This window comes from Antechinus flavipes, chromosome 3, assembly GCF_016432865.1.
Source record: "Antechinus flavipes isolate AdamAnt ecotype Samford, QLD, Australia chromosome 3, AdamAnt_v2, whole genome shotgun sequence".
NCBI lineage: Eukaryota > Metazoa > Chordata > Mammalia > Dasyuromorphia > Dasyuridae > Antechinus > Antechinus flavipes.
Window position 1 is genome coordinate 553,051,569 of NC_067400.1, and position 25,135 is coordinate 553,076,703.

At 43.6% G+C, this 25,135-nt stretch overlaps 1 protein-coding gene across 1 annotated transcript; it reads right to left on the reverse strand.

Annotated features, from left to right (window-relative positions):
• Positions 1-434: 434 nt before the first annotated feature.
• RHOG (ras homolog family member G) lies at positions 435-23,546 on the reverse strand. The gene is made up of 2 exons (XM_051987487.1): positions 23,451-23,546; positions 435-1,938 (listed from the first exon to the last, which is right to left on the reverse strand). The coding sequence occupies exon 2, from the start codon at positions 1,854-1,856 to the stop codon at positions 1,281-1,283; it is 576 nt and encodes a 191-aa protein (XP_051843447.1). The 5' UTR covers positions 1,857-1,938; positions 23,451-23,546; the 3' UTR covers positions 435-1,280.
• Positions 23,547-25,135: the final 1,589 nt, after the last annotated feature.

Below are 25,135 nucleotides of genomic sequence, written 5' to 3' on the forward strand. Positions count from 1 at the left end.
ACAGTTTTTATGCTTCAGATTCTACTTACTGGGAGAAATACTACTCCTGAAGGAGGAATACTACTCCTGAAGAAGGAATGGGAGGAAAAGGACAGGTTCAGAGTGTTAGAAAGTCAGATGCCTGGGAAGGGGGAAAGCTCAAAATGGGAGCTTCTCCCCACCCAGGATCATTTTCACGAGCTGCCCCACACAGCTGGGTATGGCTACACCTGTTTAGAACTCTATTAAGGAAATGGTAGTTGGGGGTGGAAAAGGAAACTGGTGACAATAGAGGCTCTTCTATGGGCCTGCACCCTTGTTAAAGATACTTTCTGGTCTCCAATGAATCCCACTCCATCAGAACTCATTCAAGGCTACCAACCACCTAATCCTGAATGTCCTCTCCAGGATCCCCCCAGCACCTCTCCGCCTCCACTACAAAGGGAAGCACTGGGTCTTGAACACAAGGTTTTATTAATGCACGCAGGGAGAGGGTGGAGGGGGTTGGTGGGACAGAACAAGTCTTCCCATCCCTTCCACACCCCTAGAGCACATACGGACAAAGTCTGTTGGTGGGTTTGTAAATGGGGATTGAGAGGCAGCTGGCTCTCCTTGCCCCTTCCTCAGGCGGGCAGGTGCTGGCTGGCTCCCTCTCTTCTCAGGATCCTATGCTCCTGTCCTGGCAAGAGGGGTGGGGTGTGTCCTGAGCATGGTAGCCAGGCTGGAGCAGAGATGGCTGGAGGGTAGGGTGGGTATTCAGAAGTGCCCTAGACCCAAGGAAGCTCAGAAAGTGTTGGCCCAGAGAAGCTCACTGAAGACTGATGGAGTGGGAGGGCTGGAAAAAGCACCCCCACCCCCACCCCCCCAACAACAGGAGTGCTTCAGCTCTGAGTGCCTGGAACAGAAGGGCAGTGGACTGAAAGCTCCAGGAAAGCAAGGATTCTTGTCTTTTTTCATCTCAGAATTCCCAGAACCTGAACAGGGTCTTGCACATAGTAGGAGGTTGGTCAATAAATGTTCATTGAATTGAATATTAAGACTGCCCAGAGAAAGGAGGACAAGAACATTGCTCCATCCCTTTTTCCCTTCTCTCTGAGGAGAGCATGAACACTACTTGGGGGACATGTGGCTGGAAAGAGAAAGAGGAACCAATCAGACCTAGAGGGGAGAAGGGGGCCAAGGCACATCTGGTTGAGTTGGGAGGGGGGAAAGGGGCTCAGGAAGATGAACAGACGACAAGCCCCAGGACAAGGCCAGCAGGGGTGGGAAGGGGGGCTCTGTTCCCTTCCAAGGTTGGGGAGTCACAAGAGGAAACAGGAGCGGCCCCGCTTGAGTGGCGTGGGATTGAGCACGGCCCGGACAGCCTCAGCGAACACTTCTTTGACGCCATCCTGCTGCAGTGCAGAGCACTCGAGGTAGCGAACGGCATGGATCTGCTTGCTCAGGGCTACTCCCTGCTGGGGCGTGATGGGCGCCTGGCCTTGCTCCTTCAGCCGCCTTACGGCATCTGGCTGGGCCCGCAGGTCCTTCTTGGTGCCCACGAGCAGGATGGGCACGTCGGGGCAGTGGTGACATACTTCTGGATACCACTTGTGCCGCACATTCTCGTAGGAAGGTGGGCTGGCGATGGAGAAGCAGATGACAAAGACGTTGGTCTGGGGATAGGACAGGGTGCGTAGCCGGTCATATTCCTCCTGACCTGCTGTGTCCCACAGGTTCAGATTGACGGTGCGCCCATCCACAGTGCTTTGGGCACTGTAGTTGTCGAACACCGTTGGGATGTACTCCTTAGGGAAGGCATTGGTGGTATAGCAGATGAGAAGGCACGTCTTGCCCACTGCCCCGTCGCCCACCACCACACACTTGATGCTCTGCATCGTGGCGGCTGCGGCGGGTGCAGCTGTGGCCCAACTTGCTTGTCTCAGCCAGAACCCCCCCAGTGGCAGCCAAGGCTTCAACCTGTACGTAAGAGACACAAGGAAAGAAAGATGTGCCATTAAAATGGGAAGGGTCTGGACAGGATCTGAAGCTGGGAGGAACCCTAAAATTCAGCCCAATTCCTGACTTTATAGAAGGGCAAACTGAAACATAGGAAGAAACTTGTCCAAGGTCATTATGACAGGTATCTGAACTAGAATTTAAAGCCAGCTCTTCTGATTCCAAATCCAGTTTTCTTGCATACTGTGCTCCCCTACTAGATGATCTTAGTGTTTTAAGCACTGCGCCTTTTATCCCTTGAGGTGAGCGAGCATGAGATGTAGAATTAAAAGGGACTGGAGACTATGAAGTGTAGTTGACATTCTTCTCCAACATTTTTAAAATGGGAAGACTGAAGTCTAAAGAAGGGGGAAGTGATTTTGAATAAAGTAAAACACAAACACACACACACACACACACACACCCCACCTCCTCGGCTTCCCATTATAGCAAATTATAGAAAGGAGTAGTCATTCATTCAATAAGCAACTATTATGTGAGGAATTATGTCTCCCCTTTTTCCCAGGGAACTATCATTGGACATAAATTCAGAGGGAAGTAACTACAGAAGTCATAGTTACGCAGTTGCATACTGTTATTAAAACCTTTAGCCCCCCCAAGGTTTACATAGGGTGCCAAGGATTAACAGAATTATGTTCAGGTTCCAGTATCTCTGACAGAAGTGACTAAGTCTTGGGTGCAGAGCAACAGTATCTCCATTTGAAGAGAACTGCAAATTCTCTTGAGGAAGAAAGTTCAGAAGCAGGAATCTCCTCTATGATAGCTCTGACCAGGAGAAACCACACCAACTTCCATCTGAATGTTTCCAGTGGTGGGAAATGTATCCCAAGGGAATCTGTTGCATTTTTTTTTTTTTTTTTGACAGTTCTAACAGGAAGATTTTCCTTTCATCAAGCCTAAATCTGCTTCTCCATACCTCCCTTCCTTTGCCATTTGAGACCAAACAGAAATAAAATCTTCTATCATATTCTGACTTCCTCAAGTCTTCTCTTCTCCAGGTTTAATATCCCTAGTTCCTTTAAGTAATCTTCTTATAACATGCTCTCCAGTCCTCTCAGTAATCTGGCCATCCTTTCTAGATCTATTTGAGCTGATCCATGTTCCTTCTGGAAACAGAATAGAATTCTCCACATACAATTTGATTATGGCAAATATAGAGAGATTATTATCACATATTGTGGATATTATGCCTAAAATTAGTAGCTCAGGTCTATTTAAGATTGGCCAATGTCTCAATCCTCAGGCCAGTAGAATGACTTCAGATCTTAACCAAGACACATACAGTTTTGCTGTCACTCTGTGTTACCTTTATGTTGCCTCCTTCTCCTAACCTAGACATAAATACCTTGCCTCTGGCCTAGTTTTGGATTCTACATTAGCTCAACAAGAAATTACCCCACATACACCCTTACATTTCTGGAGATTACAATTCAGTTATTTATACTTCCTCAACCTCAGGGACCACCCTCTCCCAGCCACTTCCTGGAACCATGGGCTGACTCCTTACTTCCCCTCCCTCCCCTAGCACCAGTCTAATAACTCAGGCAGGCTTACCTCAGGACATATTCAACACCTAAAATGTAGTATCCTAATCCAGAATCTAAAACAAAGATGTCTTACCTCCAGTTTCAACACATCCCACTCAACTGTATTCCCTCCCCACTCCCCAACTTAAATCTGCAAACTTAAATCCGGAAAAAGTCCTACTAGGTCCTTTAGGTCTCTATTCAATTCAAATTCTGTTACCTCCAGGAAACCCTCTCAGCTTCCCCAATAGCAGCACTTTCTCAATTTTAAGTAACAGTTAGCACCTCTTTAAAAGTGCTTGATATATATTGTGTTAGATTTAATCTCCTACAGACTCAGCTACATGACAAGAACATAGCTTTATCTAGAGTCTTATCAGGACTGCACAAAGCAGACCCTTAATAAATGTGGAAGGATTGCCTTGCCAACAGTGATGTTATACCTGAGTAGCTACCAAACATCCTTCATAGGAAACTAGAGAAAGATGTGCTCATGTAGACAAAAACATGGATAGATTTTTTTGCCATATTTAAATTCTGAATGCTCCTGACATATTAATAATTCTTCCTCTACCCCCACCCTACCTCCAGAGTCCTAGCATCCTCAGAATCCTATTCCTCCCTCAAGACAGTCATCATCAGATGGCAATTTCCTTAAACTGTACTAGATATGTGGTCAAAACATTTGGGTTAAATGTTAATTGTGCTACTTACTACTGTCTAATTGAGCCTGGTTTTTTTTTACTCCATCTCTTTGGGCCTAGAATTCCTCTTCTGGAAAATAAGTGTCAGACTAAATGCCTTCTAAATTTTATTGCTAAATTCTGTAACATGGAGCAACTCCTGAAACATAGATCCTAGAGACCTGGAGTTGTGCCTAAGTAGCAGTCTTTGGTAACACCTACTTACTTATGTCAGCTACCTGTAACTTTTGCAGAGTGCTTTGAAATCTTTATTATCCATTGTGAAGCTTAATAGTCACCTAAAGATGGCATGTTGGAATCTTTACAAATTGCTAACTCATGAGAGTTGATAGATTATTGATCTGATCTTACAAGAAGATGTTTTGGGCCAGAACCTGAAACAAGGTACTAAGTAGAACTAATTGATACAATGCTTGTGTTCACACCTTTACTCATTGGAATTCACAGGTATGGGAGTTCACAAAGTTAACTGTGTAACTTTGTGAATTCACACCTCCCTTGAAGCTCTTAGGGCCAGAGAGCACTATGGGAGAAAGCCCATAATCCCTCTCTCTCATATAAAAGAAACAGACAGAGGCTCTTGGACAGATTTCAGCGGATTTACATGTAGAGTGGAGCTGGATTGAAGGCTGAAGAAAGCAGAGACAGAAGCAAAGGACAAAACTGCAAGAGCTCTTAGAACCAAGGAGAGAGAGAGGCCTCTAAGAAAAGCTAACCAGGCTATATTGGAGATTGAGAGCCAGAAGCCCTCTCTCTGAGGCAAGAGAGAGATCCATTCCATTTTCCACTTGGCTGGCTGAGGACTGAAGGACAAACTTCTGGATTTGGAGACATTCGGAGGTAGCTCTTGGAACCAAGCAGAGAGATAGGTCTCTAAGAATCTAGCTCTCCGGGCCCAAGACTTGGAAGGAGAAATAAACATTTGTATTTTTACCAGCTGGCTGCATTTGGGTGATTATTACTTTCAACTGCAACTAAGACTGCCTCCAGAAAACCTCCCCAGAGAAGCCCTCTCTCTCCCAGAGAGAACCATCACCTTATATATTTTAAAGAAGAAAAAGATCACCACAATGGCACAGGAAGAACTATATTCAAATCACGCCTCAGCCACTAGCTGTTTCTTTACTGGGCAATTTCTTTAAGTCTAAAATGGAAATAATAATAGTACCTCATTCCCAGGGTTATAGTAGGGATTGAATGTGTTTAAATATATAAAGCACTTGGCACTGTGCCTGGCAAATAGTCAGAGCTTAATAAATGCTTATTTTGTTCCTTTCTATAGGTGGTAAATACACAATAATTATTGACTGAATTGAATTGCCTCATAGCCTTCAAAAATTCTCTTGTCCAATTATCCCCTGGCCAGCAGCTTCCTCCGGAGTGTCTCAGCTCCAGGGAAGGCAGCAAAATATCATGGAATGAATGGCAGGGCTTGTCTCTGTGGGACTCCAGGCAAGTTATTTCAATCTCTGTGGGCCTGTTTCCTCACTTCTAAAATAAGGGAGCTGCCCTAGATGGCTTCTGAGGTCTATTCCTACTGACCCAGTCTCTTTCCCCCCTCATTCTTTTGTCACCCCAGCCAAGATCGATCACGTCCTACTCATGAATCTGTCATACTTCTCTACTGCCTTCAAGAAGGTCCAGACGTGTGACATTCAGTTCTCCTCTGTCTGGCCCCCCCATAATACCCATCCTTATAGTCCTAATTCCTGGAGGAAGTCAATCCTTTTGAACTGGCACAGACCTGAAGGTTTGAGTCATACTAACTACTTCAGGTCTCATCTCTCTCCCCACTACTGCAGTAGTCTCCCACTCTTTCCCATCTTCCACACAGCTGCCAAATTGATATTCTTAAAACATTACCCAGGTCAAATAGTTCCAGGGCCTTTTATTTGACTCTTAACAAATTCCTTTCTTATGCTTGCAAAGTCTTTCCCAGTCTGACTACAGCTTACTTCCCAGGCCTATGGGAATCCATGAATGCCACTGCCCATCCAAACGTCCCTCTCTGCTATTCTTCATATACCACATTCCATTTCCTGATCTGTCTTTGTAGAGGCTTGTCCCCCATGCCTGGAACGCACTCCCTCCTCACCTCTGCCTGAAAGAATCCCTAGATTTCTTTGAAGCTCAGCCAAATGCCGCCTCCTGCAGAAAGCCTTTCCTGTTGCCACCAGCTACTGTCTTGCCTCTTTCCCAGAAATTACTTTGTATATATTCTGTACTTTATTTTCTATGTGCAGACTGTTTTCTCCAAAGAAAGTTACCTTCTTAAGGACAGTAACTGTTTTTTAGTTTTGTTTTTTGTTTTTTTTACTGACTAACCATAACAGCAAAGGCCCCCTTTTTTCCCACAATACTAACATTTTACCAGTGTTGCTATATGGCAGTGAGACATGACTGCCTCTAGAGCTAGAAGTGGCTGTTATAGAGAGTGCAATGGCTAAAGGGACAGAGAATCAAGGGAGAGGGGAGCAGGGTATGAGCAGACTGAAACACAGAAATCAGTGGGGGACTCTAAGAAAGGAGAGAAGGAAATGATGTCATCAAGGAATGGTTCCCCAGGAAAAGATGTTCTGCTAGCATGGCAAAGCATGACAGATGGACAGCCACAGCGCTCCCTCTATTGGCACCATCTTGGTGTCATGAAAAAAAGCAAGGAAGGTCTCTGGTAAGTCAGCCAGACTCCACTTGGTGAACTCTTGGGAGGTTGTAAAAGGACTGGGCAAAAACTGTGCATCCTTGGAGATGTCAATTAACTTTTCCAAACTTTTTAGTTTTCTCTTCTGTAAAATGGTAATCATCACATCCACAGGGGCTATCTATCTAATTTTTTTTTAAAGGCAATTAGAGTTAAGTGACTTGCCCAGGGTCACACAGCTAGGACTTGTTAAATGTCTGAGGCCAAATTTGAATTCAGGTCCTCCTGGCTTCAGGCTACCTATCCATCTCACAAAGGAAAGCACTTTGCAAACCAAAGAACAATAGAGCCATTTGTAACTGTTATATTCTGTTCTCTGATTTCAGGGGTGTCTCATTCTGTTAGGTAACCTGGAAACTTTCAGAAGGCAGGGCCTGGTTATCTCCCTCTTGGTTTTCCTGTGGCAAGGTTGGATATAGTGCTGGGCATATAAGAGATCTCAGTTTGGGGAAATTTGGGGAATCATCGATTCCATTCTACCCCCAAGGGGGAAAGCAAAATATCTGATTCATCTGGTTCAGGCCTTGTTACACCGGACCTTCTTTTTCTAATTATCTTGAACCTGGTGGAAATCTGGTGCAGAAGTAAAGTGTATGCAATATCAGGGACCCAGAGTTAGATGGTAAATCCCTTTCATTGACAGTTTCCCCATGAGATCAAAACCAGAAGGGAAAAGACAGCAAGTATCACCATCCTCAATCTCACTCCCTGCCCTCCACCCTCCCCATTAAAAAGCACTTTAAGGTTTGCAAAGAGATTTACTAATAACTTATTTGATCCTCACAACAACCCTAGGAAGATGGTGATGTTGTTATCTCCATTTTAGCAGACGAAGAAACCGAGGCAGGCAGAGGTTTAGTGTCTTACTCAGGACCCCACAGTTAGTATTTGAGACTGAATTCAAACTCAGGTCTCTGATTCTCAGCAAATAGATGGTGAAGTGGAAAAAGTACCAGGTCTGAAGTCAAGGAAACTCATCTTTCCGAGTTCAAATCTGGCTTCAGACACTTACTAGTTGTGTGACCCTGGGCAAGTCACTTTATCTTGATTGCCTAATGATAAACCACTCCAGTATCTTTGTCAAGAAAACCCCAAATGAAGTCAAGAAGAGTCAGGCATGACTGAAATGACTGAACTCTGATTCTAGGTTCAGCTCTTTATTGAACCACCTAGCTGCCAATATAATCAGATTCCAGCTCTGAGATTAGGAAATAAAAAAGAACTGACTTCAAATTCTGCTTTATACATTTATTTATTGGCTATGTGACATGGCACAAATCATGTAATTTCTGCCTCAGTTTCTCCATTTGTAAAATGGAGATATATTTGCATTTACCTCACAGGATCATTGGGAGAATCAAATGAGATATGGATAAGTACTTTGCAAAACTAAATATAAATATTAGGATTATTAGGAAGCCACTAGCTTGTATTTCCATGAAACCATTTGCATAACCATTTGCATGACAATTTGCATGAGTCCTCTGTGTTTTAGGGAAGCTGCCTCCCAATTAGTAAGAAAGCTTTTCTTTGTATCAGGCTAAAGTCTACATCTTCCACTGCTTTCAACTGCACATTCCCATCTCTCCAATTGGATGACAAGTTTACTGAATGTGGCAAAGATGCTTTCCTTTTTCTCCTTCACAGTATCATTAAGCACAGTCATCACTTGCTACAACCTTATTAGACTTTGATGCTTTTATACACACATATACATATACAAAGCAAATATGTATTTGCTGGGATCACAGGATTTAGGACTTAAGGATCATCTAGTTGATGTTCTTAAGAAGAAGAGAATTTTAAAATACTATATCTTAAAGGACCAGGTAAGTTTTTGCCTGTTGGTTCTCCTTGTCCTTTTAATATCCTGTGGTTAGATTTTAGGTAGTCTATGAACTGGGCTGGGAAAAAATGCATCTTTATTTTCACTAACTTCTAACTAGAAGTTAGTGTTTTGTTAAATTATTGAAAAACCAATTTAATTAGACTGTCAAGGGATCCATGGCCCGTGAAAGGTTAGGAACCCATGATGATGATGATAGCCAGCACTTATATAAGACTTTAAGATTTGGAAAGCTTTTATCTCTTTTAGTATTTACAAAAACTCTGGGAAATAGGTGCTATTATTAACCCCATTTTACAGATGAAGAAAGCAAAATAATCAGAGGTTAAATGACTTGCCCATGGTCACAGCTAGAATCTGAGGTAGGAGTTGAACTCAACTCTTCCTGACTTCAGGCCCAGCTTTCTATCCACTTAGTTAGATTTAGCCTAACTTCTTCATTCTATGGATGTGGAAATTGAAGCAAAGAAAAGTCAAGCATCCTATTTAAACTTGACATGTCCAGCTTGGCTCAGTATAAACACTGGTTTAATATAAGGAGCACTTGCTGATTTGAAATCTTTTCAATCCTGAGAAGCATCCAAGACACAGTTCCTATTGTCACTGAAGAACCTGACTAGGTGCTGGGAGAGTGAACTAGAAAGATTGGGAGAGGAAGCCCAGATCAGGGTCCAAGGATTCAACTTCTTCCTTCTGTCTTTGGGTGAAGGTCCAGGCTCAGGTTTATGGGGAAGATTTTCAAAGCACTCCAATTGGCTACAATCGCAGGGATCTGCCATAGTCTAGTTATCTTAAAAGATGACAGAATGGTAAATGCCATCCCACTGAATGTGAACGTCAGAAGACCGGTCTGAGGAGTCAACTCTGACATTGGCAAGTCACTTCACCCCTGATTCATCTGTAAAATGCTGACACCACTACTCAGATAACAGAGTTATCATGATGCTTTATTATCCTATGATGATACAATTTCTAATCTCTAGAGTGTTATAAAAATATGTGCTGTTCTTAGAGTCTGTGGCCAACACTTAGCTCTAGGCTTCTCTCCGTCCTTTCAGTTTTTAGTGGCCATTTATGGTTCTAGACCAAGAGTTGAAAAAAGCCAACTTCTGTATACTGCAAGGGAAGAAACTTTCCTCAGAGATCAAAAAACACTGACCCCAAAATCACATAGTAAGAGAGCCAGAATTTAAACCCCCAATATTCTGCCACTTGGCTAAAGGATATTACACTTTCTTATGCTGCCTTGACTTCAAATCAACAAACACCTTCCCCTCTAGGTATCTAGCTCAGGTGCTGTGGAAAGAGACCAGGCCCTCTGCACCAAGAATCTCTTCTCTCAAAGCCTGAGTTTCTTCCTCTGTACAATGAGGAAATTGCACTAGATAGGGCTTCTTAACTTTTCATGTGTCATAGACTCTTTTGACAGCAGTCAGGTGAAATATATGGATCCCATCTCAGAATATTTTTAAAATAATAAAACACAAAGGATTACAAAGGAAATAATCCCTGAGAAAAAGAAAATCTATTTCCTAGATGTTTTATCTCCTATGATTTTTTTATGCCTTTATTTTGTCATGGGAACTGACTTGAGGATCTAGGAGCTCTAATGACCACAGACAAGATATGGGAGATGGGAACTAATTATTATAACAGTTTATAAAATGCTTACCTCACATCTACTCATTCAATTGAACCCTTGCCACAACCCTGTGGAGTACGTGTTGCAAATATCATCATTGGCATTTTATAAATTGCTAAAAATGAAACTATGAGAGATGAAGTGAATTATCCAGGATCAAACAACTTGATCAGGGGGAAAAAGTGGGGTCACATTCAAATAACTATCAGAGGTGGTATATGCTTTATGCCAGTGGGTACTACAAGGAGAAGAGTTCACTGTGAGTTAGACATCTATTATTTCTATAATCTTAGCAAAACTCTCCTCTCCATCTCTGACCTCAATTTCCTATGAACTGAAGGAATTGGACTGATCTTGATGATCTGTAAGATCTCTTCTACTTCAAGTTATGTGATCCAGGAATTGACTGATTCCCTGGGTATCATTTTGAAAAAACTCTGGATTAATTTTTAAAAATTTAAAAAAAAAAAGATATTTGAGATAGATTAGACAAAAGTCTGTTAATCTGATTGAGGTTTTATTTAGCCATACTGTTTAGATCAAATCTAATTCCTCAGCCTTTAAGATTCCAACAATATGGTTCAAAACTGATGAGAAAGCATGCCCTCCTCTTTTCATTAAAGAATGTTGTGGAATGTGGATTCAGAATGAGGTATATTTTTAAATAAAGAGTCAATGTGTTTTGTTTTTGACGCTAAAAGGGTTAAAGTGGAGGAATTTACTGGGAAGTTAGATAGCAATAAAAAAAGAAGGATCAATAAAACATTTCTTTAAAAATCTCAACCTATCTTTCTAGCCAAGTAGGCCTTATTCCTGGGGTTACAGTTGCACCAGAAACTTTCCCTCTCAAGTTCCCGTAGATAGTTCCAGCTTTTCCTACTGCATAGGGCCTTTTCTGCTCACCTTGGCTCCAAAGGATCATAGATTTTGAATTGCAAAGGACCTTAGAGGTCCAACTCATTTATTTCACACATGAGGAAACTGGATATGCCTTGCAAAGAGAGAGTAAATGGGAAGGATGGGATTTAAATCCAGGTTTTTAAATTCCAAATTTGCAGCCTCTTGTCTTAAGAGCCCATTACAGAGTGAGTCAGTACCTCCTCCTTCAAATCCAGACTGTTGGTCCCTTATCACTCACGGCATGCAAGCCTTAAGAGTCTGTGACAGAAGTTAATCTCTCCCATCATACCCTGTGACTGTTCCCTGTGCATGAGCTTAAACTCCCCAGCCAGGCCGGAATTCCCTTGAGACAGGGGTCTCTTCCTCCTCCAAGTACAGGAAATCTTAGTAAATACAGATACTTTGTCAGTGAATGCCTTGCTGATGCCCACCCCTTTCTGTTAATGGGCATCAGCACTTCCGGTGTCTACATCCTAAAAGAAAGGAAAATTTTCCCACAAGACTGAGCCCTCCCCCTTGACCTAGACAACTCCCATTGGCATCAGTCATCAGTAGGTGACTGAGGCCTGCGAATAGACAGAAAAAGGGACAAAGACAGAATCTGTAGATACTTAAGGGACCTCTGAGACCCTCTAGTCATGTCCACATGGTTATCCCCCAGCTTTCATTTTGAGTGAAAAGACTTCAAGTGAAGGGAATATATGATGTCCTAAAGCCACCCTGGCCACTTTTCAATAGAGTCTGTTGTAAGAAAATTAACACCGTAGAGACCATCTAGCCTAATTTTTTTTAACAGAGAAAACAGGGGGAAGGGACTTGCCCAACATACTAAATGAGGACTAACATCTCTTCTTTCCTAGATCACTGCTCTCCACTACACCCACACTTTTCCCTTCCCATCCCTCCCTCCCTCTGACTCCCAAGCACTAATTTAAAGGCAGCAGAACTTGGTGTACAGCTTAGGGGATTGGGGGAGGATACCACTGTACTTCCTGACCCATACCAGCCTACAGCTCATAGCCAGGGGCAGAAAGTGAAATCTGTTCCATGTCCTCCTTCTCATCTCTGATTTTTTTGGAACTCCTTTAATGTCCTTCAACAAAATGCCAATGCCTTCACCATGAAGCCTTCCCTGATCTCCTGTGCTCCCCTTCTATCAAACACAAACTAACCTTTCCCTTCTCAAATTTATAGTTTCCCCTTTCTGTTCTTATTATACTTTCCCTCCTATCATTCTTATTTGTGCATATGTCTAATCTCTCCTGTCTTTGAGGACAAGTTTTATTTTTACTTTCATCCTTGTATCCCAAGCATGAAGCACATAGTTGGTGCTAAGTGTTTATTGAATTTCTGAATTGAGAGGAGGAACCAGAGAAAGCATTAATGATAGGGCCTGACCGTTAGAACAGGGGAAATGTCCCAACAGGGAGTGGCTGGCCCGGCTGTGGGGAGGGGAAAGAAGAAACTTAAAGGGGGGAAGATTGCGGAAGAAGAAAGGGGGATAAATGGGGGAAATCCCAAGGGGTAAAAGCTGAATTTTCCCAGCTTCTCCTTCTTATGTCTTCCAATCAATGAGACTACCCACCATCATTTCCTGGGTCTGACTCCATCTCCTAATTCTTAAAGTGCATATATCAAAGCACACCAAGTCCAGCTTTCTCATTTTACAGAGGAGAAAATTGAGGCCAAACGGGAAGGGAATTGTCCATGGTCACGTAGCCTGAGACCTGAGCAATGGACATTTGATTTCCAACCTAATTATTGTCCACTCTGGTTATTATATGGAAAGGACTTTAGAGATCAAGTCCAACCCCATCATTTTAAACAGGAGAAAACAGAGGCCTAGGAATTCATCTCTGAATTATTCCTTCCATACAAATGACTCCCAATGTATGCAAAGAACTCTACAGAAAATTACATAGAATACTGAAAGGATAAATGATCTCCCCAGGGTCACATAGTTTTTTTCATAGATGGGACCTGAACCTGTTTTCTGATTTCAAGGTCAGCACTAAGCCAGTCTCTCATAAGGAGATAAAACAGGCAAATAAAACCTAGTTAATCCCATATCCTATCTGCTCTCGATCTTACAATATCTGTGCAGCACTCATCCCCTTCTCGACAAACCTGTAGCTCCAATCAGAGCCTGGGCCACAGCTCTTCCCATATTGTTTCACAGCAGCATCCTCCTTATTCTAGTCTGTCTCTATCTCTCCTATACACCGTGTCATAGCTACCCTGTAAATGAACTCTGACTTTGACCATGACCCATTCAAGAACATGCATGCTTAAGATCCTTATGGATGACTGGAGAAAGGACATTCTAGACACAGAAATAGCTTCTGGATATGGAACATAAGAGTTGGAAGGATCAGGGAGAAAACTAAAGCCAGATAGCCTGGCAAAGAATTGGAACCGAACCCTCCGACTCTAAAGCAGGTAACTGTTTTCCATTACATTAATATAATGGGTCTGGCACAGGTGTGAAGGTCACCCTGAATTAAGTGAGCCTCTGAAGCATGGGGTAGGGAGAGAAGAAATTAGGGAGAGGACCTGGGCTAAGGACAGAGAGGACTGCGAGAAAGAGTGGAAACTGACTACAGTTAATTGAACATGAGATCTGTCTTAGGACTGGACATCTTTCTATTCTTTCTCTCTTTCCCTGCAAGACACAGGCAAGTGTGAGTTAGTTCCTCCTGTAATTTTGGGGGAAAGATTCTCTACTGCTTTGGTCATTTAACTCATTCTCCTGTCACTGTGGATTTGAAGGATGAGGGAACTGGGTGCCAGGGTCCCAGATTTTAGTAAGAGGTGTAGTCACTGAAAGATCTAATCATCTCCCCCCCACACACACACACATATACTACCCCCATTTCTGATGAAGCAGCCAGACTTAGGCTGTAACTAGGGAGGAAATGGAATTGTAGCTTAACTTGGCTGGCAGCCCACTCCTCCCTAGACCACTGGGGCCCTGGGGGAGGATAGAAGGGAAGGGGCTAATGCATTCTAGGGTTTAGGCTTGCAATAAGGCCTGGGGGAATGGATTTTGGGGCCACCAAATGTTGGGGTGAAGCTCAGTCACAGTTGTGTGGAAGAAGGGGCTGGGTGGGGCAATGGAGAAGAAGAATCCTTCGGGAATCCCAGGGGTGGGACTTAGGCTGCCAGAGGATTCAGAGATTCACTGAATGTTGAGCCAGAATGGTTTTCCGAGCTGGAAGGAACCTCAGAGGTCTTCTGGTCCAGCCCCGCTCATTTCTCAGAAGAGGAAATCAAGGACCATCTAAGGCAAGGGACTTGCCCAACATTAACCATGGAGTGAGGCAGTCAGTAGCAGAACTTGGACCTGAGTATCTTGATCTCAGGCTCAGGGTTCTTATCACTGTGCTTGATTCTGTACTCCTAATGAGAATTTCATATCCAACAGTCAAACAGCACAGAATGGCCGGAAGACCAGTGTTGTCTTCCCCTTACCCCCACCCCCATCTCCCAAGGCCACCCACACCCTCCCCAACAGGAAGGACGAACCTCCACCCCCCCCTCCTATTTCCAAACCAACTCAACCCTGGCCCCAGGCTCCACCTCCAAGGAGGCTGGAGGGGGGTTTCCACAGGGGAAAGTATGTGTCAGGGAGGAAACTCCACTTCTCTTCTCATTCCTCCCCACCCCCAGCCCCAGGCTCATTCCCACCCTAATCCCCCCCACATCCCTCTCACCTCCAGGGTACAGCCCTGAGGCACTTATCCTATATTAATCCCAATGACTGTAAATTCCAGTGTCACTCCTATCATCTCTCTATAAAATGAACTAGCATTTCAATAGCATTTACTATATGCCAAGCAGGCACTGTTTGAAGCTCTCACAACAACCCCAAGAGACAAGTACCCATTTTACAATTGATGAACCTGAGGCAAACAGAGGTAAGTGTCCCAGGTCACACAGTAAACTGTAGTTTGAAGCCAGATTTGAACACAAAGTCTTTCTGACTCTAGGCTCAAAGTTCTATTCACTGAGTTATCTGACTGCCCTGATTTCAGGGCTCCGTATACTGTAGGTGATTAATAAACAGCTGTTGAATCAAATTTATGTATTTATTACAAATTTTTAGTAGTATTTTATTTTTCCAAATACATGCAAAGATAGTTTTCAACATTGACCTTTGCAAAACCTTTTGTTCCAAATTTGTCTCCCTCCCCAAGATAGCAAGCAATTTGTAAATCAAATTTAGTAGCAGTTTATTTCATTCTTATCACAGCCATAAGAGGAAGGAAGGTAATACTACTATATTATTATCCTAACTCAACAGCTGAGGAAACTGAGGCTCATAGGGTGGAAATGACTGTGCCCAATGCCACACAGTAAATGCCAGAGAGAACATTCAGACAATGAATCGGAGATGAGTCTCTCAACCAAAAGGGCAGGTTAGCCAGGGAGGCTCCTTTAAAGTTGATCAGGTTGAGTTTTGTTAGAGAAGGGGTTGGTCAAATGGTTCCTCTAAGGACTCTAAGCCCTCTTCCCATCCCATGGACAATGTTGTACAGCAGAAAGAGATCTGCACTTAAAAGTAAAGAAACCTGGGGTTAACATTAGCCAGATGTCTCTGAACCTCAGTTTCCCCATCAGTAAGATGAGGATATCTGCATGGTCCATCAAATGACATACAATATATAAACTGCTTTACCTCCCTTCAAGTACAATATGAATATTAAACCAGTAATATTACTAACATTTACTTCCCGGGATTGTGGTGGGTTAAGCCGTTCAAATGCTTAAATTGCTATTGATAAATGAGCTATTATTCTTATTAAGTACAACATGGACAGTTCAGGGACCAACTTGCTTTATCTTACTCAATAGCGAATAAGGCCAAACTACTCCACACCAGAAAGTGAAGTGTGAAAAGCAAGGCAGAAAAGGGAATTTCCTGTGTTGAGTCGGGAGACACAACCTGGTGGGAGAAAGCTAACAGCCAGGGGACAGAGTTGGATTAGAAACATTTCTAAGGAGGTACAGGGCTCTGCATTAGTAAAAAAAAATTGGGGAATCTGATGCTCAGAGGGGCTAATCTGGGCAGATTTCCTGTAGAAACAAGGGAGCCTCTAACAGTTGCTCAGAGTAATAGTGCTGAGAGCGTTCATGGAGATCATCTTATTTCTATGATTCTACTTCAACCCCCCCTCATTTATCTGAGGAGGAAAGTGAACCAAAAAGGGAAGGGACTAACCTATGATCATACGAATAAGCTCGTGTCAAGAGACAGGGTAAGATCGGTTATCCTGAGCCCCAGACTAATGCTTTTTACACAAAGGAAAGGGAGTTTATGATCGATAGCTCCACTATTTCCTGGAGCTCAGGGTTCAAACATTACCTTAATATATTAATTAATATTGATCCCTTCAAGTAATACACAGGAGAGTAAAAGCATATAACTGTGCCATTATATCATATATAAACACACACACATACATAAACACACACATATATATGACAAATACATACATACATACACACATATATAATATATATATTAAGTGCCTTAATATATCAATTAATATTGATCTCTTCAGGGAATAGAGTAAAGGCTGATAATTGGTAGGATTTTTTTGAGGAGGATTCAGGCCTAGGTTAAATTATAATTTATCTCTACTATGTGGCTTTCTAGGGCTTCAGGGTTCCCTTTTGGATACCAAAGGACTCAAGCCGATGGTCCCTTCCAGGTGTAACAAATCTGATTTTATAAAACTATGACTGAATTCTGATGGATGTGGCTCTCTTCAACAATGAGATGAACCAAATCAGTTCCAATTGTTCAATAATGAAGAGAAACAGCTATACCCAGCGAAAGAACTATGGGAAACAAGTGTGGACCACAACATAGCATTTCCGTTTTCCTTCTCAGGTTATTTTTGCCTTATTTCTAAGTCCGATTTTTTTTTTTTTGTGCAGCAAGATTACTGTATGGATATATACATATATTGTGTTTAACATATTAAAAAAAATAAAGCTATGACTGCATCTCTAAATTCCACTCCTGACAGGCTCTTCCCTATGAACCAAAGAGCAGTGGGCTACTTACTCTCCATTTCCCTTATCCTACTCTCCCATAAATAAAAGACTAACCTGGTCTCAGTCTCATATGTCTAAAGGCAGCCTTTCTTCATTCCTCCTCCCCACAACTACTCACTGGGACCATGAATTTCTCATAGGATTAGCCATAACTCCCCTCAAAACCTAAGGGACACTAGGTATTGCAGTATATATAGGACTGGCCTGGAGTCAGAAAGACTCAACTCCACAAATTCAAATCTTAGACCACTACTAACTGTATGACCCTGGGCAAGTCACTTAACCCTGTTTCCCTCAGTTGTTCCTCTGTAAAATGAGCTGGAGAAGGATAAAGCAAACCACTCCACATCTGCTAAGAAAATTCCAAATGGGGTCAGGAAGAGTCAGACATAATGATGTAACAAGTGGAGACAGGAAGAACTGCCTTCCAATCCAGCTGTAAACACTTACTAGCTATGTGATACTGATCAAGTCACTTAACTTCTGCTTGCCTCATTTTACTCAATTATAAAATGGGGATAATAAAAGGCTGAAGGCTGAAGACTGAAGATCAACTAAAGTATTTTTAAACAGCACAGTACCTGGTACATAGTAGATGCTTAATAAATGTTTCCTTTCTTTCTTCCTAAGGGTGGAACTATTAAGAATCCTAGAAGTGAACTCACTTTTCAAAGGCTTATTCCAGCTCTCTGAGTCTATGAATAGTTCAAATGGAGGATAACTTTTGGTGCAAGACTGCTTGGATCTGTGGTTTCAGGGATAAGGACAGTACATCTGAATGTATAGCAGAAAGGGCCTTTACTTTAAAATCAGAGGCCATGGATTCACATCTTGTCATCTAATCTCAATTCTTCGCTCGACATCATTTTCCTCCTTTGCCAAAGGAGGAGTTATTGCCTTCTAGGACCTGGTACTATTATCTGCTACTCAGTTTCTTAGCACCTCCCTTTCTCTGATAATGCTAGGTGCCTTTTTCTAACATTTATTTCCCTCTTTCCCTTTTCCTCCCTATTCCTACACAACCCAGACCACAAAAGTTAATTTTCTAGGTTATGTTTATAAGGGACAAGAAACTATAGAAATTTAGGTCCACAAACCTGAAGACAATAGTCTTACAGATAAAAGGAATCTGACAGGTGACCATAACCTTCTGATCTAATCCTTAATTTTAAATCTTTAAAGTTTCTCAGGCCTAATCTGGTCCTTAATTTTCTCAGTCTAGGCTAGAAGTAACTTCCAGTGTCTGGACCCCTTCATGGTTCTACATGAGCACATCATTATTACTCATAGGGATCATAGGACTTAAAAAGGAAAGGCCTTCGAGATCACCTGGTCTGGTACTTCTTAACTTTTTGTGTACGTCCCAAACTCCTTTGACAAACTACCCTATGGACCTCAGAATCACATTTATGAATGCACAAAATAAAGTACAAAGATTACAAAGGAAACTGATTATTTTGGAATAGTTATTAAAATATGTTTTAAACCAAATCCATGGATCCTAGGTTAAGAATCTTTGCGTTTAGTCCAACTCCTCATTTTACAAAGGCAGTAAATAAGTTGCCTAGATCACACAGGCAGTGGACAGCAAAGCTAGGATTCAAACCCAGAACTTAAGACCTAAAAGCCAGTAATCTTTATGATTCCTAGTCCTGCCTCATAGCAGTGGTCTCAGGAAGTCAGGATACTCAAAGGGACTAAAAAGTTCAAGACTATAAAGGTTTCTTTATAGAGAACACACAGCCTAGTAGGCACTTGGGAGGAAGGTTAAGTGAGTTCATCAGTTGAGGGTCTTGGGATGAGAAGTAGGAACTGGAATCAGATCAGCCTGCAGTCAACCTTCAGGCACAACTTTCAGAAAATATTGAGCTCTACAAAAGGGCAGTTCCTTTCCTGGAGCAAAGGTTATACCCTTAAAAAGAGGAAGGACCCTGGGTAGTTGGGGTGGGGGGATGAAAGACAGTCCTTAAGAGAGGCCGAAGCATAGGCAAGTTGACCTTTTCAAATTTCAGTCAGGAGGTCCCAATTTCACCCAGGGTAAGAGCTGGACTTAAAATTTTAGACTGCATAAAGACTCTCAGAGGCACACCCATGGGGCTAGCTGAGGAGATAAAAGAGAAGCAAAGCCCTAAATACCCTCCCCTTAAGGAAGAGTGGGACTAGTTGCCTAGAAAAGAAGGTAACTTTGATGGGCAAGGCAGACAGTGGAAACTCAAGGCAGAAGAGTAAAATAGTTACATTTTGATTAATGTGAATAACAAATCCTGTGATGCTATGGAATTATTTTAATTTAGACTACATATTTCCTATGGGCTGGAATAAATTACTACATTTCACACAATAATTTTGCATAGCACAAATTTGAATTCATGCAACCACTTTCCGGGATTCCTTGTTTGGATCCAACTGGGACCTAGTGGCAGTGGAGTCAGAATTCCAGCTCTTCTGCCACATTCCCATGCTGCCCTAGGCAAACAACTTCGAGTCTCTTTGGTTTTACTTTTCTCCTCAACAAAATGAAGGGGTTGGGTCCCCTGATCTAGAGAATTCTTAGAGAGCTAATCCTAAAATAATATAAGTGACTAAGGGATACCTAGTCTCTTCATTCACCACCCTGACCCCAGGCAATCTCAAAATGCCAGTAAGACTGAGTTCAAACAGGTTAAAACCTTCTTCCAGAACCCTGACCCTCTTATTATTACAAAACCTTTCTTCAGAGAAACTATGGAGTCTTAAAGGGAATGCTAGTGATTATGAACAATGGAAAGAGCACTCTGGACTTGAGGTCAGAGACCTAGGAAAGCCTGCCCATCTTTACCACTGGATGGTTGCTTCATCACAGACAAGCAAAAAGTGCCTCTCTGTGACTGTTCCCTTCTCGGTAAAAAGGAACTAATAATATTTGCAAGTACTACCTACCTCACAGTTGTCAAAGAAAAGCACCTTGTACATCTTAGCTCCACTTAGAAATGAGAGCCATTGGTACCATTGTTATTCCTCCCTCATCTCCAGGCTGAAATCCTCAAGCAGGATTCCTACTCCCCCAAGTGTCTGTGGAAGGAAATCCTACACATATTGTCAAATCCCCAACAATTTCTCAAGTCTGCTTTCAATCCTATATACTTATAGGAATCCCTTCATTCATGGCTGAAAACCATTACTCAGGCCCACTCCTCCCCAATCAATTCTGTTTAGAGGCAGAAGAAAACATGACACAAGTCATGTGGCAGTGCCTCTGTCTCAGTATATCTCCACCTTTTAGTGTTTTTTCATATAATGAAAGCTTAAATGTTTTTTCATTAATTTATTCATTCACAGTGAAAATGTCATAGTCCTTTGACCATGGCCCTGATGTAGGGGCTGGTGTATAGCTGTATATTGTCTAGAGTATATATACCTTTTTAAACTTCCTACTCCCATTTGGCCCACTGTACTTGGCCCAAGTGTACTTGAAGGATACACTTCATATCTGCAGCCTAGAAGATAATAGAGACCTCTCTCCTATTATACAGTTCTACACTCCCTAAGTCTGTATTTTCCCTAAAATTTTGTCCTCAATAGTCTCTTTTTCCCACTCTCTTGGTAAACCCAACCATTACATCAAGGCTTTAATTACTGTCTTGATGATTTCCACATCATATAAATTCATATGAAAAAGATCTGAGGATCTTAGTGGATTTGTAAATTCAATATGGGTCAACGGTGTGAAGTGGTAGCCAAAAATCCTAATTTGAATTTTGGATACACTAAGGGAATCCTAGTGACTAGGGATCATGTATTGGGTCAGACGACATAGGTGGATTATACTCAATTCCTGACACAACTAGGTGGTGCAACGGATAAGCCTGGAGTCAAGTACATTGCTTCCCGAGTTCAAACCTAGCTTCAGACATTTATGAGCTTGTGTGACCCTGGCCAGATCACTTAACCCTGTTTGCCTCAGTTTCCTCATGTGTAAAATGAGTGAAATAAACAGCAATCCATTCCAATATCTCTTCCAAGAAAACTCCAAATGAGGTCAGAGATGAATGAAAATGACTGAATGACAACAAAATTGAAAAGTGAAATCTCAGAAGAGGGTAATCAATATGACTGGAGTACCCAAGAATAGGCTGAAGTAAGTAGGGATGTTTTAACTTGGAAAAGCGAAGACCTGGGGCAGGATGAAGAAGCATTTGAAGGGTGACCAACAAGAATTGAGATTTGTTCTGTTTGTGTTCAGAGGGCAAAATTAGGTCAATGAAGAATGATAGCAGAGAGGCAGATCTTGGCTAGCTTTAAATATAATACCTAAGGAGTAGATCTGTCCCAAAGTAAAATAGGCTGATACTGAGTCCTATATTTCCACTGCTTGAATGGGAACATCTTGGATGTTCCCCTTAGCATTGTAAGCTCAGAATGAACTCCCACCCCTCCCCCCACTTCTGCAACATGCTCTTCCTTCAAACTTCCCTATTTTTGTCATCCTCCCCGTCAGCCAGGCTCAGAAACTTCAGAACATCACCGACTCCTCCTTCTTCCTTGACTCACATCCAATCAGTCTAGTCTGTCTCTGCAAGGTCTCTCCCATCAGTACCTTCCTCTCTGTCCCCACAGCCCTTAGTGAGCCTAAGTCACATTTCCTCCTTCCAAGCAGTCTCCTCAATGGCTTCCCCATCACCAGTCTCTTCCCTTCAGTTTTTTCCTCCAGTAGAACCAGTCACTGTCCCACAGACCAACTCTGACCACATCTCTCTCCTACTGAGAAACTTGCTTTGCTTCCCCCCATGACTCACAAGAGAAAGCTAGATTCCTAAGCTTGGCATTTGGGCTGTTCCAAGGCCTGATCCCCAACAATCTTATTCCTCCGATTCCCTTAAAAGATCTCTTTCTTCCAGTCAAAGTGAACAATTCTCTGTTCTCACAAGATAGAGCACATGATCAAATGAGATGTATGTAAAGCAAAAGGTTATGTAAATTCGAGCTTCTATTATCAGCTATTATGTTCTCTCCATTTAGAATAACCTCCCCTCCCCCAAGGCTGTTTACTCAATTTCTATTCATATTAGAGGTTCAACACAAATGTCACCTCCTCCATGAAGTCCTCCTGGGCTTTTAGAAAATGACCGCTTTTCGAAACTACCACACCTAGAATTTGTACCACTGCACAGGCGTTGATAATATACGTCGGGGACTTATCCCTTGCCCAGAGACCCCTTCTAACTACAGAGATTTCTCCAAAACAAAAATCAGCCAGATCCAGGATCCCTGCCCTAGCTTCAAACTCTTTTAAACCTCGGCCAGTCCTGACCTCAGGGACCTTTTTTCCAGTCCAGACATTGCCCTTCAACTCAGAAGTCCCCAATCGCTCTACACTTTTATGGCTCCTCCCAATCCCAGAGACCCAACCTCCGAAGTAAAGACCCCTCCCTCAAACTAGAAAGTCCTCCTAATTTATGAGATTTAGGAAAGCCCTCAATCCTAAAATTTTCTCCAAACTAGAAACCACATTCAGCTGCCAGGCTTTCTCCAACCTCTGAGACCTTTCCCTGAGGAGACCCTCTAGTATTCAAATCCCCCTTTCCAATTCATGAGATCCTTCTTTCAATTAGATATCTCTAGTTAACAGGTCCTTTCTCCCATCCCTAATATGATTTTTTCCCCCAACCCAGAGAAAGCTCAAATTCTGAGACCTCCTCCCTTAACTCAGACACTCCACCTAACTCAAAGACATCCCCCAAATAATAGAACCCCCCCCCCCCCCAACTCAGCTAGATCTCTTTTCCCAGCGCAAAAAGCCGCAATCTCAAGGAGCACCTCCCTTCCCTGGCGATCTCTCCCAGTAAGAGATCCCGTAAACTCCGAGCGCCCCCCCCCCACCTCCCCAGACTGCCTAGTCCCACCTACCCAGGTCGGGCACAGAACAGAGCAAGGGGTAGCGCGAGCGCGGCCCCGGGCCCTGCCCCTGCCCCTGCCCCAGTCCCAACCCCAGCCGCCGCCCAACTTCCAGTCCTCCGGGTCTCAAGGAAAGTTTGTGAGCTGGGACCGCGCGATCTCTGCCTGTTCCTGTCCGGCCCGGACATGGAGGGGTTGGCTGGGGGCACAGGCTCACCTGGTCCTCTCCCTCCCTCCCTCCCTGCCGGCGCTGGGGGCGCTGGGGGCGCAGGGGGCGGCGGCGGCAGCAGCGGCTCCGGGGCCCGAGAAGGAAGTGAGAGAAAGAGGCCGGAGGAAGTGGGGGGGGCGGGGGCCGAGGCCGGGGCCCGGGCCGGGGGCGGGGAGGGGCGCAACGAGGAAGTGCCCGGGCCCCGCCCCCATTCCCGCCCTCTCCTTCTCTCCTGCCCTCTGGCCTCTCTTCTAGGACTCTCCAGTTCCACCCTCTGACCTCTCCGCCTTCCTCAGCATCCCCCCACCCCCACTCCTCTTCTCCAGCCTGCTGTATTCTCCAGCTTTCCTTTGCACTCTGCCCTTTCCCGGTTCTCGCTCTCCCCTTCTCCCTAGCCCCACCTTCTGCCCTCTCTCATCTACCCTTCCCCAGAGCTCCTCTCTCTAGCCCCGCCCACTTTCCCCGTCCGTTTCTCTCTTCCGAGCCTCCCTCTCTCTTCTCCCCTTCTCCTTTTTCTCGGTCCTTTCCCCCATCCCCGAGGCACTGACTCTGTCCCAGGCCCTTCTTCTTGTCCCCTATATCCCGCCTCTACTTCCTCTCTCTTCCCAGGTCTTCCTTCGGTCCCATCCTTTTCCATCTCTGTCAGTGCTCTTCTCCCCAGTCTTTCTGTTCGGCTTCGGGCCCCCTTTCTCTCTCCCCCACCCCTTTACTGCTCTTCCCTCTCCTCTCTCCAGTGATCTTTCCCTCCCTCTCCTTCAGCTTTTCCTTCTGTCCTCTGACGACTAGCCGAGCTTTAAAACCCAGAATCCCTCAGAGTTAGAAAGTCATCTCCATCCATTCCTGACCCTTCCCAGTTTCCTAAATGGAATAGGGGGTTAGAATGAGGCCCCATGGGGACTTACAGCTTTCCTTTAAAATTTTAGAACCCCTGTACAGGGACTTTGTCAGACTCTTGGAGTTAGAAAGGACCTGTAGTCCAAATACTCAGGTGGTCCTCCAACCTACACTTCTTTCTTCAGGGGCTGAGTGCATCTCTTCTGAAGGCAATACATTCCTAGTTCTAACTCTCAAATTTTTATTTCTATTAAACTTAAATCTTTCTTCACTTTGTACCTACTGGTCCACTTCTCTGAGTTCCAGTGGAACAAGTCAAACTCACACGATGGTTTTTCAAATTAAGGAAATTAGCAGTCCAGTTCCCCCTTTGTTGTTTGGTACCCTTTGGTACCTTAGGGCTGAATGGAGAGTTGGTTTTCCCATTAAGGTTTCTAAAAGGAAAAACTGGTCTCCGGGAAATACTATCCCTCACCTCTGGAATCCAAAGACCCTGTCCAGAATGGAAGGTCCAAAGAAGGATTGGGTTGGAAATGAGAGGAAATGGAAGAAGGGGGAGGGAAACTAGCATTTACATGAAGGAAAAGACAAGATCTTCAAAGACACAGGTCAGAGCTGCCTGCAAGGCCCTAAAAACAGGATGTTACTGTTCCACACCCTTGGGGCACCCTTTTTTCTCCTTCTAGCCTCTTCTCCCTGGCTTATGGAGGCAAGGGGGTGTTAGGAGGTTTGCCTCAGCTGCAGGAGGGGGATAAGTGTTGGGGAGGGGAAAGATGAGTCAAGGCTAAGCATGGGCTTGTTTGTCCACCCTGTTATAAGTCCTGGTTGGACTGGGGACAAATCATAGGATTTAGGATTGT

Excerpts from the sequence above, each read along its gene's own strand:
- RHOG (XM_051987487.1), bottom strand. The coding sequence starts at position 1,856 with ATGCAGAGCATCAAGTGTGTGGTGGTGGGCGACGGGGCAGTGGGCAAG.